The following is a 12954-nucleotide window of genomic DNA, read 5'->3' as shown; positions in this document are numbered from 1 at the left end:
ATGAAAGCATGCCATGAATACTAACTGATCTGATGGACACTGAAAGGTTAATAAAGAATATTGTAAACAACTCTGTGCCTACAAATTCGATAACTTAAATGAAATGGACCAATTCCTTAAAAAACACAACCTACCAAAACTCACACAAGGAGAAATAGATCATGTGAATAGACTAGTATCTATTCAGAAATTGAATCAATTAGTAACCTTTCAAAACAGAAAGTGCCAGGCCCAGATGGCTTCACTGGTGATTTCCACCAAACATTTAAAGAAGAATGAATACCATTGTTCTCTATTCGCCTGGAGCGACAGAGGAAAAAGGAGAGTCAAGAATAGGAGGAGGATATGGAATGTGTAGCTAATTGCCTCCACGAACAACTGCTTCCTTTGCCTTGAGACCAGGAGAACTGGATGGTGCCTGGTTATCGTTACTGAATGTTTTGATCAAAGATTTATAGAAGAAGTCTGATCAAAAGGGGGGAAATGCAGAACAGAATTCCAAATTCTCATGGAATCCAGGCTTTCTAGAGCCATTGAAGCTGGATGAACCCCTGAAACAATTGCCCTGAGTTAACCTTTAAACCTTAAACCAAAAATATCCCCCAAAGTCTCCTTTAAACTAAACAGTAGTTTAGTTAATCAGTAAAGAATGTCTGCCTTGAGCACTGTGCTCCTTTAATAACTATCTATATGGGAGCAAAATGACAACAGGAATTTGAAAGGTTAGATAGGAAGCTTAGGGGGCAGCCAGTTTAGGTTAATGGAGGAGGAACAATTTGGAAAAGGAGGGTGACAATGCCTGCACCACTAGAAGAATGTAATCAGTGTCACTGAATTGTACACGTATTGTTGAACTGGTGTATGTTCTGCTGTGTATATTCTCAACAACGATAAAAATAAATATAAATAAATAAGAATATTATAAACAACTCTATGCCCACAAAATTTGATAGATGAAATGGACCAAGTCCTTAAGAAACACAACCTACCAAAACTCACACAAGGAGAAATAGATCACCTGAATACAGTAATGTCTACTTCTGAAATTGAATCAACAATTAACAACTTTCCGAAATAGAAAGTGCCAGGCCCAAATGGCTTCACTGGTGAATTCTACCAAACATTTAAAGAACAACAACCTGACTAATACAGTTGAATTCAAAGAGAGGCAGTGGCAGGTGAAGGGAGCAGCAAGAGCCCACACCGGATGGTTTTCAGGAGCCCAGAAAGGGTGATTTCTGAGGTGAGAAATCTGAGGTGATTTCTGAGGCAATGAGGGTCAAAGCCCAGAGAGTCTGGGGCAGACAAACAATGGGTCTGCCTTTCCATATTTATGAAAAAATGTCGTCTTGACCCCTCCTCCCCACAACCTTCCACCCAAATCATTCTCTAGTGCCCTGTTTGATGGTGAGCTCTCTAGCTGCCGCCAAACCACCACAGCCAAGACCTTTGTGGAAACTGTGTCTTTATTGATTCAGGGCAGGCATCAATGTTTGTCTTGGGGAAAGGTGACGCCAATGACTTTCCTCACCTCCTCGAGGATGTCAGCCAAGAGCTCACTTTCTGCCAGGGGGATCACAGGACTCTCTTTCAGGCCTGGGGGAGAGTGGAGTTAGAGATCCCGCCTACCCACATTCAAAGAACGACCATCCCCAGAATCCCATGAGGCACAGCAAGGTGTGGTTCAAACCAATGGATGCCACAGGCTTTCCTGGGGGCTGTAGTTGCAAACAGCTGCTTGAGCCAATGAGGCGGCAGCGAGGGGCCCAACCTCCCCGCACGGGGCTCAGCCCCCCATTCCACCATTCTCATTCCCCCACGTCCTTACCCTTGCGCAGACATTCGCGGACATGCTTGGCCTCATAAGTCATGCCTGCCCCGTTTGTAAAATTACACTTGTTCGGAATTGGGGGCAGCGGGAACTCCTTATGCTCCCCGTTCACCACCAGCTCTGTTGGGCACCAGCAGGGTTTGAGAATCTGGGGGGAGATAAGATCCTCGAACTGAGGGAGACACCATGTTGCCCTCACCCACAGGGCTGCTAGGGGCTCTCATCCTAGAATGGCCCTGGTGATGCTCAGAGGCCTCCCTCTCAGGACTGGTGGTTAAGGGCTTGCTCCTGTCCAACCCCAGGGAGGTCTGGGTCCTCTATCCTCCCTGGTTGCTAGAGCTGGTTGCTAGGGGTTTGTTCCTTAGCAGCAAGGCTATTTGACTAGAATCCTGTCTGCCTTCCCCAGGGCAAATCCCTTTCTAATCAGATAGCTAAGGAGCCCTGGTGGCCCAGCGGGTAAGTGCTGGGCTGCTAACCCAAAAATTGGCAGGAGAAACACTTGGCAATCTGCTTCTGTAAAGATTACAGCCTAGAAAACCTGATGGGGCATGAGCTCACTGTGAGTTGAAATCAACTCCACAGCACCTAGCAACAACTACAACAGCATGATAGCTAAGGACAAGGTCCTCCTTGTTGTTGTTAGGTGCTGTTGGGCCGATGCCAACTCATGGCGACCACATATGTGCAGAGTAGAACTGCTCCACAGGGTGGTCAAGACTGTGACCTTTCCAAGCAGATTGTCAAGCCTGTCTTCCGAGGCATCTCTGGGTGGGTTCGAAATGCCAACCTTTCAGCTAGTAGTTGGGGACTTACCCATTTGCACCATCTAGTGCCTTATCTTTGTGCCTTTGTCAGTCCCCTTTGGGAAAATGAAACCAGGACAATCCAGCCCCTTCCCGTCACTAGAAGGTTTTTACTTTAACCACAGGGGCGTGGGAAGACCCTAAGTTATCCACATATCCAAGACTAAGCCAAAACGGCAAACAGAGGTTTGATCCTGTTTCCTCATAAGATATGAGGACTAAAGGGTCCCTCAGAACCTCAGGCAAGCAAGCCCCAACTCCTGCAGTTCTGGTTGCTGAAAACAAAACTTCCTTCTAGTAAGAGGGCCCCAGGAGGCCTCTTGAAACTGACCTTTAGTAATACACAGATACTGCCCTGAGAGCAGTTCCCAAGGTCATAATTGCCTTCTAAGCAGGTTAAGAACTGTTTTCTCCTCATTCCTAAGGGTAATTGATAGACTAATATGTTCGCCCTCAGCGGGGGAGCCTGGAGGCCCAAACACCATCCTTGGCCTGGTTGCTAAGGAGAACGGACTCCTAAGCAACAATATGAAAAAAGCTGATCAGCCCATAGTCAACCTCCAGCGGCCGGAAGTGGCCCTCTCCTGTTACTGAGGGCCTTGATTCCTAGTGCATGATTCCGGATCTGTCACCCTCACCTGGGCCATGCCCTTGGTGCCGCTCACAGAGGCTGTGTTGGACAGCGGGGCGGTAATGCTGCAGGTGAAGCTGGCGTGGAGCCCTCCTGGGTACTGCAGCAGCACAGTGACTGTATCATCCACACCTGGGAGGAAGAAAGAGCTCAGGGGTAGGGCTGGTCTCAGGGGTCAAATCCTGCCTGAGGAACCCTGGGCAAGAGAGCTCACCTGTTACCCCATAGAAAGGAATAAAGGTTTTGTTATATATGTTTTTACCAAAGCTTCCCAGACAATAGCCTGTCACCTGCAAGACATGTAAGTGAGGCCGTCCTTACTCGTCAGCCCCAGCCAACTGCCAGCTGACTGCAACTGCATGGCTGAGCCCAGCAGAAGAACCAGTCAAGCTGAGCCCAGCCCATGTTGCCAACCCACAGAAGCACAAGCTAATAAATCATTAAGTCACTGATTTGGGGGTAGTCTGTTAGGTAGCAAAGGTTCATTGAGACAACCTCAAAAAATTGCAAGTTTATAAAACCAATTGCTTACCATTTGTCTCTGCAGTCATTTCATTAACTCCTTATGGAAATTCTAATATTGACATTTTACCAGTAAAGTAAGACTCAGAGATGTTGAGTGCCTTGGCCAAGATCACAGAGCAAAGTCACAGTACGGAGCCTGCCCACACTCTCAACTCTGATCCTCTCTAACTTCATGCGGGAAGTTCCTCCAGCTGTATAACCTGACTCCTTTGGCTAGAAGATTTGTTTCCAGCTCAATGCTATCACTACCCAGTCCCCTTTGCCTTCAAGTTGATTTCAACTCATAGCAACCCTATAGAATAGAGTAGAACTGCTCCATAGGGTTTCTAAGGCTATAATCTTTATGGGGAGCTGTGGTGTTGCAGTGGTTAAGTGTTTGGCTGCTAACCAAAAGGTCAGCAGTTTGAACCCACCAGCCACTCCTTGGAAACCCTATGAGGCAGTTCTACTCTGTCCTATAGGGTCGCTACGAGTCGGAAAACCTTTATGGAAGCAGAATGCCACCTCTTTCTCCCACAGAGTGGCTGGTGGATTTGAACCGCTGACCTTTTGGTTAGGAGCCGAGCACTTAACCAATGTACCACCAGGGCTTCTAAACCGGTATTTAAACTTCCGAGGCTAGGGCCTTATCTGGCCTTTGATTTAAAAAAGCCTGTTGCCATCAAGTCAATTACGATTCATGATGATCCCATGTGTAACAGAGTAGAACTGCCCCATATAGTTTTGGAATCCTTACAGGAGCAGATTGACAGGCCTTTCTTCCGAGGCATAGTTGGGTGGGTTCAAACCACCGACCTTTCGATTACCAGCTGAGCGCTTAACCATTGTGCCACCTGGGCTCCTCACTCAAGTAGTCCAGGACAAACCGTACCGGTTTCATGGAGCCTTCCCATCGCTGAGATCTTCTCAGGCCTCTGCCCACCGAAGACCATGGAGATGAACTGGATGCAGTAGATGCCGATGTCCAGCAGGCCCCCGCCAGCCTGCGCCAAGTCTACAGACCGGGCCAAATGGGTTAGGTTTAGCCCAAATTCTGCCCGGGCCACCCGAAGGTCCCCCAGGGTTCCCTGGGCCAGAACGGCCCTCAGAGCCTCTGAGGCAGGAAAAAAGCGGGTCCAGATGGCCTGTAGACCACAGAGGGCAGAGGTTAGGACACAAGGAAGGGGAAGGAAAGGGGTCAGGCCCCAGGATTTAACCAGTCAGGTCATCGCCCAGCAGGGTTTATTCTGGGGTCCCAATATTGAGGGTATGCCATCGCTCCCCTGTCTCCAAACTGGACTCCTCTACCCTTCTTCCCACAGCCCATCAGTCCCCATGTTGGGACCCTCCTGCCCCTGACTCTCTCTGCCCTATCCCCTCCTGTCCTTTCCAATGACCTTGGCCCCAACTCCAGCCTTGTCCTTTCTCACTTGGACCATTACTGCAGTCTCCCAGCCTCCAATTTCTCCTCTCCAGTCCATCCCCCACATGGCCCCAGAAGGATCTTTCCTTCTAACAGAGCTGATCCTATCCCACCCCTGCTCAATACCGATCTGTGTCTCCCCATCGCATAATATCAGCTCCCATTTATCAAGCTTATATTATGGCCAAAAGGAGCTTTGGTAACAGTCTCCCCCAGTAAAAATTTACAGCCTAGGAAACCCTATGGGGCAGTTCTACTCTGTCCTATAGGGTTGCTATGAGCCTGAATCGACTGATGGCAATGGGTTTTTATTATGGGCAAGCCACTGTGTACACACTTGGCATAATGAATCTGCCCAACATCCCTGCCAGGTGGCTATCATGATGTCCACTTTATGGAGAAAACTGAGGATCAGTCAGGAGAAGTTATGTGCCCAAGGACACACAGCTAGAAAGTGAGGGATTAGATTCTAGGGTGCTCTGATGCTAAAGCCAGAATTTTTTTTTTTAATTTATTGTGCTTTAGGTGAAAGTTTACACCTCACGTTTTCTCATACAAAAATTTATACACATATTATTATGTGACCCTAGTTGAAATCCCTGTAATGTGACAGCACACTCCTTCTTTCCACCGCGTGTTTCCCGTGTCCATCCAACCAGCTCCTGTCCCCTCCTGCCTTCTCATCCTGCCTCTGGTCAGAAGCTTCCCATTTAGTCTTGTATATCTACCTGAACTAAGAAGCACACTCTCCACGTGTATTATTTTATGTTTTACAGTCCAGTCTAATCTTTGTCTTAAGAGTTGGCTTCAGGAAGTGTTTTAGTTCTGGGTTAACAGAGAGTCTGGGGGCCGTGTCTTCGGAGGTTCCTCTAGTCTCAGTCAGACGATTAAGTCTGGTCTTTTCACTAAAGCCAGAAATCTTGATCTGTCCAAGATCAAGTTCATACTAAGCACATAATATCTGTCCACTCTTGTTTTCTTGGTGTCTTGACTCTGCTTTTCCCCTCTGGCCCTATTGACCTGTGCAATTTGCTTTTCCCCCATTTACAGGAAACCTCCTCGGTCATCCCGAGTGGGTTGGGGCTCTGACAACCGCCCTGTACTATGTCCACTAAAGACCACGCAATTGGGCATTGGGATTGTCCATTTCAATGACCACACCAATCCTTGAGTTCCTCAAACACCCAGCCAGTATTTTATTCAATGTTGAGGCCCTGATTCCTAGTTTACCATTTGGCACACATTCCAAAGCCATTGCTGCCTAGTTGATTCAGACTCATAGTGCTATATTTGCTAAATCCAAAAACAATAGCTGCTTGATGCTGAGACTTTCTTGGGGGAGAATCTTGGTCCTTCTGACCTGTATCCCTATAAATTCACCAAAACTAAGCCCATTGCCATCTGTGCCATTTTCTCTATGGCAGCTTTTTCTAAAGATTGACTATAGGTCCTTCTGGTGGCCATATTTGCTAAGGTTCAAAAGCAATGGCTCCCACCATGATAGGTGCTACCAGTAAATTCCACGGCGTAGCTCAACTCTGCAACAATGGGCTCAAGCATAACGATTAAGAGGATGGCGCAGGACCCAGCAATGTTTCATTCTGTTGTACATAGGGTCGCTATGAGTTGGGACCACCTAACAACAACAACTCAACTCTGTCCTGGGCAAATCCACTGAGCCGAGTTCATTTTGTGTCCATCTTAAATTAACTATTGGCAAACCCTCTCCTTGTGTTCCTTCACAAGTGTCCATGGACAACCATGTTTAGTAATGGCAAGCAGTGCCATATTGAATGTTGGAAGGGTCCCTGTGCCCTCACCTCCATAAGGAAGAGGCCTCTGGATCGGGCCTCAGCAACCATTTCGCGCACTTCTGAAGCGTTCACGCCCATGGGCTTCTCGCAGAGGACGGCCTTGCCCTGTGCAAGGCATAGCATCACTGCAGCCTTGTGTTGGGGGTGCTGGGTGCCAATGTAGGCCACCTCTAGGGTGGAGGAAGGAGGTCAAGATGTCATCAGCCCCACCCACCCAAGACCCCTAGACCTGCCCCCAGCATCCCTGGGAACCTGGGGCCCCTCCCACCAGGGAGAAAGGGCTTCCCTAATGGTCAGACCCTAGTCTTCCATAAGAAAGAAAAAAATTAGCCAAGCAATGAAGTAACTGGGTTGTGTAAACAGTTGATATGCTTGCTGCTAACTGAAAGGTTGGTGGTTGGAGTCCACCCAGGGGTGTCTCAAAAGAAAAGTCTGACAATCTGCTTCTGAAAAAATTAACCACTGAACATCCTATGGAGCACAGATCTACTCTGACATATACGGGGTCTCCATGAGCTAGAAGGCATCTGGTTTTTAATTTAACCAGTTACTGCCACCTCCAACCATTTTCTATTGCCACTCTATTTTCTTCAGATAATTGCCAGCTCTCTGATATTATCATCAATTTCTCACATCAAAACCAAATTGTTTTACTGTTAGTTACCATCCAGTTGATGTCGACTCCGTGCTACTCCATGCATGTCAGAGTAGAACTGTGCTCCATAAGGTTTTCAAGTTTGTGACCTTTCAGAAGCAGATTGGCCAGACCTTTATTTCCCAGGTGCCCCTAGGTGAGTTGGAACCACCAACCTTTCAGCCAGTAGTCCAGTGCTTAACCGTTTGCACCACCCAGCAACTCCTCAACACCATGAGCCAGATGTTGCCTGTTTTGCAAACTAGAAAACTGAGAATTCAGGCAGCCTTAATCCCTGAGCCAGAGTCTTACCCACTACATAGTCCTGCTTCTGGATGCCGGCCACTCCCAGAACACAGAAGCCCAACCACAAGGCACTTCGCATTTGAATCCTTGCAGGGCACCCTCTGCTTCTTTGGAAATTCAAGCCCCGCCCTTATCGCAGAAGCCAGGTCCCTAAACGCAATGTAGTATTACGCAGCCCATCCCAGACCAAGCGTGTTCTTATAGCTCCGCCTCCCAACCCAAACATCCTTGCAGAAACCCAGAAGGGTTCTCTTAAGGAGCTAGGAAACAGCACTCGGGTGGAAAAGCCAGTGTTCGCCGCTCACCCACGTTCGGGTCCTTGGCTAGCTCCTCATAGGAGCCGTAAGCTTTGGAGATGTCATGCTTCCGTGCAAACTCCTTCGCCCGGCTCAGGTCGCGGGCCGCCACCGCCACCACCTGGAGGAGCGTCAGGGTCATGATAAGGGGTCAGGTTTCAAGGATCGGGCAGCAGGCGGATGGTAGGGTGGGGATGAAGGAGGCCTGGGGGTAGGAAGAGATTACACCCTCCAAGAGGGAGGATGCGGGAGGTGGGCTTGGGGGAGGAGGTGGCCGGGGCCTGGACACTTGAATTCTGGGAAGAAGGGGTCTGGGGACAACGATGATTAAATCCTCTAATGTCTACATGAAGTCCTGGTGCTGCAGTGGTTGAGTTAGGCTGCTAACCAAAAAGGTTGGCAGTTCGAATCCACCAGGCGCTCCTTGGAAACCCTATGGGGCAGTTCTACTCTGTCTTATAGGGTCGCTATGTGTCGCAATCGACTCGACCGCAACGGTTTTAATGTCAAAATTGCTCCTCTTCACAGTTACAGCAGCTCAGATCAAGACACTCCGAAACCTCCAGAACTCGCGTTTACGTGACAAAGTGGAGGAGCAGTGAGTAAGGAATCCTTCTCTGATCTGGAGACTCAGAAATTCGGAACTCTAACCCCCTCCTTCCTCAGGCCCGGGAGTCAGCACCCCACCCCGCCCCCCGGCCCCATCCCCAGGACTCCGGAGGGAGAGCGGACCTGGTGCTCTGAGCGAGGCAGCGTCTGCAGCGCCGTCGTGAAGTCGCTGGAGATGAGACCCACAGATACGATGCCCCAGCGGAGCGCCATCGCCACCAACCGGAGTCCCAAAGCCTCGGGGGGGGGCTGCCCGGCTTAAATTAAAGCTCTGGCCCCCCCGCCCCCACGGGGAGGGTCCGTCCATTCCCAACGCTCATTGGCCTCGGAAAGGCCACGCCTGAAAGGGCGAGATGAGCCAGTTCCAGCGTCCCCACTGGAAGAGCGCGAAGTCGGCTCTGCTTTACCCGGGCTTGTGGGAGGCGGGCCCCAGATAGGCTTTTAGTTCGTCGGCGCGGCAAGACTCCAAACGCCTGTCTGTAAGGCCTTCTTGTCAACTCTGACCCTTTTGGGGGAGATAGTTCTAATTTTCTGCCCCCTGCCCTTTGTTGCGGAGCCCTGGTAGTGCAGTGGTTAAGAACTCGGCTGCCAACCAAAAGGGCAGCAGTCCAAACCCACCAGCCGCTCAGTGAAACCCCTATGGGGCAGTTGTACTCTGTCCTATGGGGTCATTTTGAGTCGGAAAGGACTCCATGGCAATGGGTTTGGGTGGTTTGGTTAGTTTTGTTGTGGCCCTGTCCCACCTCCACCCAGTTTTTGGTGAGAAAGCCACGCAGCCTTAGGAGATACATTTGTTACAATCTACGAACCAATACTGACACATTCTTAGTAACTAGAGTCCATAGGTCACATTAGGGTTCCCTACCTGTGTTGTAAAGTTCTATGGGTTTTGATAAGTGCATAATGCCTGCCATTACCAAGCAGAATGGTTTCTTTGCCCTAAAAGTGCTTGGTTCTCCACCTACTCATCCTTCCCAAGCGCCCCCTGAGGCCCTGGCAACCACCGATCTTTTCATTGTGGTTTTGCCTTTTCTGCAATGTCATAGAGTTGGCATCATACAGTAGGTAACTTTGTCAGACTGACTTCTTTCACTTAGCAATAAGCATTTAAGCTTCCTCCATGTCGTTTTGGGGTTTGAGAGCTTATTTCTTTTTGTCTCTGATAATATTGCATCAAATGGATGTGCCATGGTTTATTTACCCGTTTCTGCATGCTTTTATTTGCAAAGTTCGTAGGCCGGGCCATCTGTGCTAGATGCTTTGCAAATATTGACTCATATAACCTTCAAAACAACCCTGTGAGGTAGGTCCTGTTATCATTATTATTATTATTATTTTATTGTATGGGTATGTGTGCATCAGGTGAAAGATTACAGAGCAAATTAGACTCCCATTCGATAGTTAGTACATAAAGTGTTTCGTGGCCTTGGTTTCATTCCCCACAATGTGTCAGTCAGCACTCTCCCCATTTCTGTCTTGGGTTCCGCATTTCTTTTCGTTCTGATTGTCTGCTCCTTCCCGTCTTCTCATGTTTGTTTTTGACAAATATTGCCTTTTTGATCTCGTATAATTGTGCTAAGGAGCATGTTCCTCTCGGGTGTTATTGTTTATTTTATGAGCTTGTGTATTTGGCTGGAAGGTGATATCCAGGGATGGCTTCAGTTCCAGGTCAGAAGGACGTCTTAGGGTCATAGTCTTGGCCGTCCCAGTCTATGTCAGACCAGTCAGTCTGATTTTTTTTTTTTTTTATTGTGCTTTAAGTGAAAGTTTACAAATCCAGTCAGTCTCTCACAAAAACTTATACACACATGGCTACATACTACCATTCGCTCTCCCCATAATGAGACAGGCCACTCCCTCCCTCCACTCTCTTTTCTTGTCCATTTCTCCACCTTCTAACTCCTTCTACCCTCTCACCTCCCTTCCAGGCAGGAGATGGCAACATAGCCCCAAGTGCCCACCTGATCCAAGAAGCTCACTCCTCACCAGCATCCCTCTCCATCCCATTGTCCAGTCCAATCCCTGTCTGAAGAGTTGGCTTTGGGAATGGTTTCTGTCCTGGGCTAACAGAAGGTCTGGGGACCATGACCACCAGGGTCTTTCTGGTCTCAGTCAGACTGTTAAGTCTGGTCTTTTTATGAGAATTTGGGGTATGCATCCCACTGCTTCCCTACTCCCTCAGGGGTTCTATGTTGTGTTCCCTGTCAGGGCAGTCATAGTTTGTAGCCGGGCACCATCTAGTTCTTGTGGTCTCAGGCTGATGAAGTCTCTGGTTTATGTGGCCCTTTGTCTCTTGGGTTCCTAATTACCTTGTGTCCTTGGTGTTATTCATTTTCTTTTGCTCCAGGTGGGTTGAGACCAATTGATGCATCTTAGATGGCTGCTTGCTAGCGTTTAAGACCCCAGACACCACTCTCCAAAGTGGGATGCAGAATGTTTTCTTAATAGATTTTATTATGCCAGTTGACTTAGATGTCCCCTGAAACCATGGTCCCCAAACCCCCGCCCCTGCTACGCTGGCCTTCAAAGCATTCAGTTTATTTAGGAAACTTCTTTGCTTTTGGTTTAGTCCAGTTGTGCTGACCTCCCCTGTATTGTGTGTTGTCTTTCCCTTTGCTAAACTAGTTCTTATCTACTATCTAATTAGTGAGTATCCTTCTCCCACCCTCCCTCCCTCCCCCCTCTCGTAACCATCAAAGAATATTTTCTTTTCTGTTTAAACTATTTCTCGAGTTCTTATAATAGTGGTCTTATACTATATTTGTCCTTTTGCAACTGACTAATTTCACTCAGCGTAATGCTTTCCAGATTCCTCCACGTTACGAAACGTTTCACAGATTCATCACTGTTTTTAATTGATGTGGAGTATTCCATTGTGTGAATATACCATAGTTTATTTATCCATTCATCTGTTAATGGGCACCTTGGTTGCTTCCATCTTTTTGCTATTGTAAACAGTGCTCTAATAAACATGGGAGTGCATATATCTGTTCATGTAAAGGCTCTTATTTCTCTAGGATATATTGTAAGGAGTGGGGTTGCTGGATTGTATGGTAGTTCTATTTCTAGCTTTTTCAGGAAGCGCCAAATCGATTTCCAAAGTGGTTGTACCATTTTACATTCCCACCAGTACTGTATAAGTGTTCCAGTTTCTCCACAACCCCTCCAACATTTATTATTTTGTGTTTTTTGGATTAATGCCAGCCTTGTTGGAGTGAGATGGGATCACATTGTATTTTTGATTTGCATTTCTCTAATAGCTAACGATCGTGAACATTTCCTCATGTATCTGTTAGCTACCTGAATGTCTTCTTTAGTGAAGTGTCTATTCATATCTTTTGCTCATTTTTAAATTGGGTTATTTGTCTTTTTGTAGTTGAGTTTTTGCAGCATCGTGTAGATTTTAGAGATGAGACGCTGATTGGAAATGTCATAGCTGAAAACTTTTTCCCAGTCTATAGGTAACCTTTTTACTCTTTTGGTGAAGTCTTTGGATGAGCATAGGTGTTTGATTTTTAGGAGCTCCCAGTTATCTAGTTTCTCTTCTGCATTGTTAGTAGTGTTTTGTTTACTGTTTATGCTGTGTATTAGGGCTCCTAACATTGTCCCTGTTTTTTCTTCCATGATCGTTATCGTTTCGGATTTTATATTTAGGTCTTTGATCCATTTTGAGCTCATTTTTGTGCATGGAGTGAGGTATGGGTCTTGTTTCATTTTTTTGCAAATGGATATACAGTTATGCCAGCACCATTTGTTAAAAAGACTGTCTTTTCCCCATTTAACTGCTTTGGGGCCTTTGTCAAATATCAACTGCTCATATGTGGATGGGTTTATGTCCAGATTCTCAATTCTGTTCCATTGGTCTATGTATCTGTTGTTGTACCAGTACCAGGCTGTTTTGACTACTGTGGGGGTATAATAGGTTCTAAAATCAGGTAGTGAGGCCTCCCACTTTGTTCTTTTTCAGTAGTGCTTTACTTATCCAGGGCCTCTTTCCTTTCCATATGAAGTTGGTGATTTATTTCTCCATCTCATTAAAGAATGTCATTGGAATTTGGATCAGAATTGCATTAAATGTATAGATTGCTTTTGGTAAAATAGAC

The 12954-nt window shown here is 47.2% G+C and overlaps 1 protein-coding gene across 1 annotated transcript; it reads right to left on the bottom strand.

Annotated features, from left to right (window-relative positions):
* Positions 1 to 1160: 1160 nt before the first annotated feature.
* Positions 1161 to 9190, bottom strand: DHDH (dihydrodiol dehydrogenase). Its single transcript, XM_049900706.1, has 7 exons — positions 8975 to 9190; positions 8252 to 8363; positions 7013 to 7176; positions 4662 to 4914; positions 3273 to 3397; positions 1829 to 1979; positions 1161 to 1596 (listed from the first exon to the last, which is right to left on the bottom strand). Exons 1-7 carry the CDS (start codon positions 9062 to 9064, stop codon positions 1487 to 1489), a joined length of 1005 nt encoding a protein of 334 aa, XP_049756663.1. The 5' UTR covers positions 9065 to 9190; the 3' UTR covers positions 1161 to 1486.
* Positions 9191 to 12954: the final 3764 nt, after the last annotated feature.

The sequence above is a fragment of the Elephas maximus genome, chromosome 11, assembly GCF_024166365.1.
Source record: "Elephas maximus indicus isolate mEleMax1 chromosome 11, mEleMax1 primary haplotype, whole genome shotgun sequence".
Taxonomy (NCBI): domain Eukaryota; kingdom Metazoa; phylum Chordata; class Mammalia; order Proboscidea; family Elephantidae; genus Elephas; species Elephas maximus.
This window is presented reverse-complemented; position numbering and strand designations above follow the sequence as displayed.

What these genes read in the sequence shown, in the direction of transcription:
- DHDH (XM_049900706.1), bottom strand. Translation starts at nt 9,064, where the DNA reads ATGGCGCTCCGCTGGGGCATCGTATCTGTGGGTCTCATCTCCAGCGAC. An exon ending in TGCCTCGCTCAGAGCACCAG is followed by an intron (nt 8,364 to 8,974) that starts GTCCGCTCTCCC and finishes ACGCTCCTCCAG; the next exon opens with GTGGTGGCGGTGGCGGCCCG. An exon ending in GAGGCCTCTTCCTTATGGAG is followed by an intron (nt 4,915 to 7,012) that starts GTGAGGGCACAG and finishes TGTGGTCTACAG; the next exon opens with GCCATCTGGACCCGCTTTTT.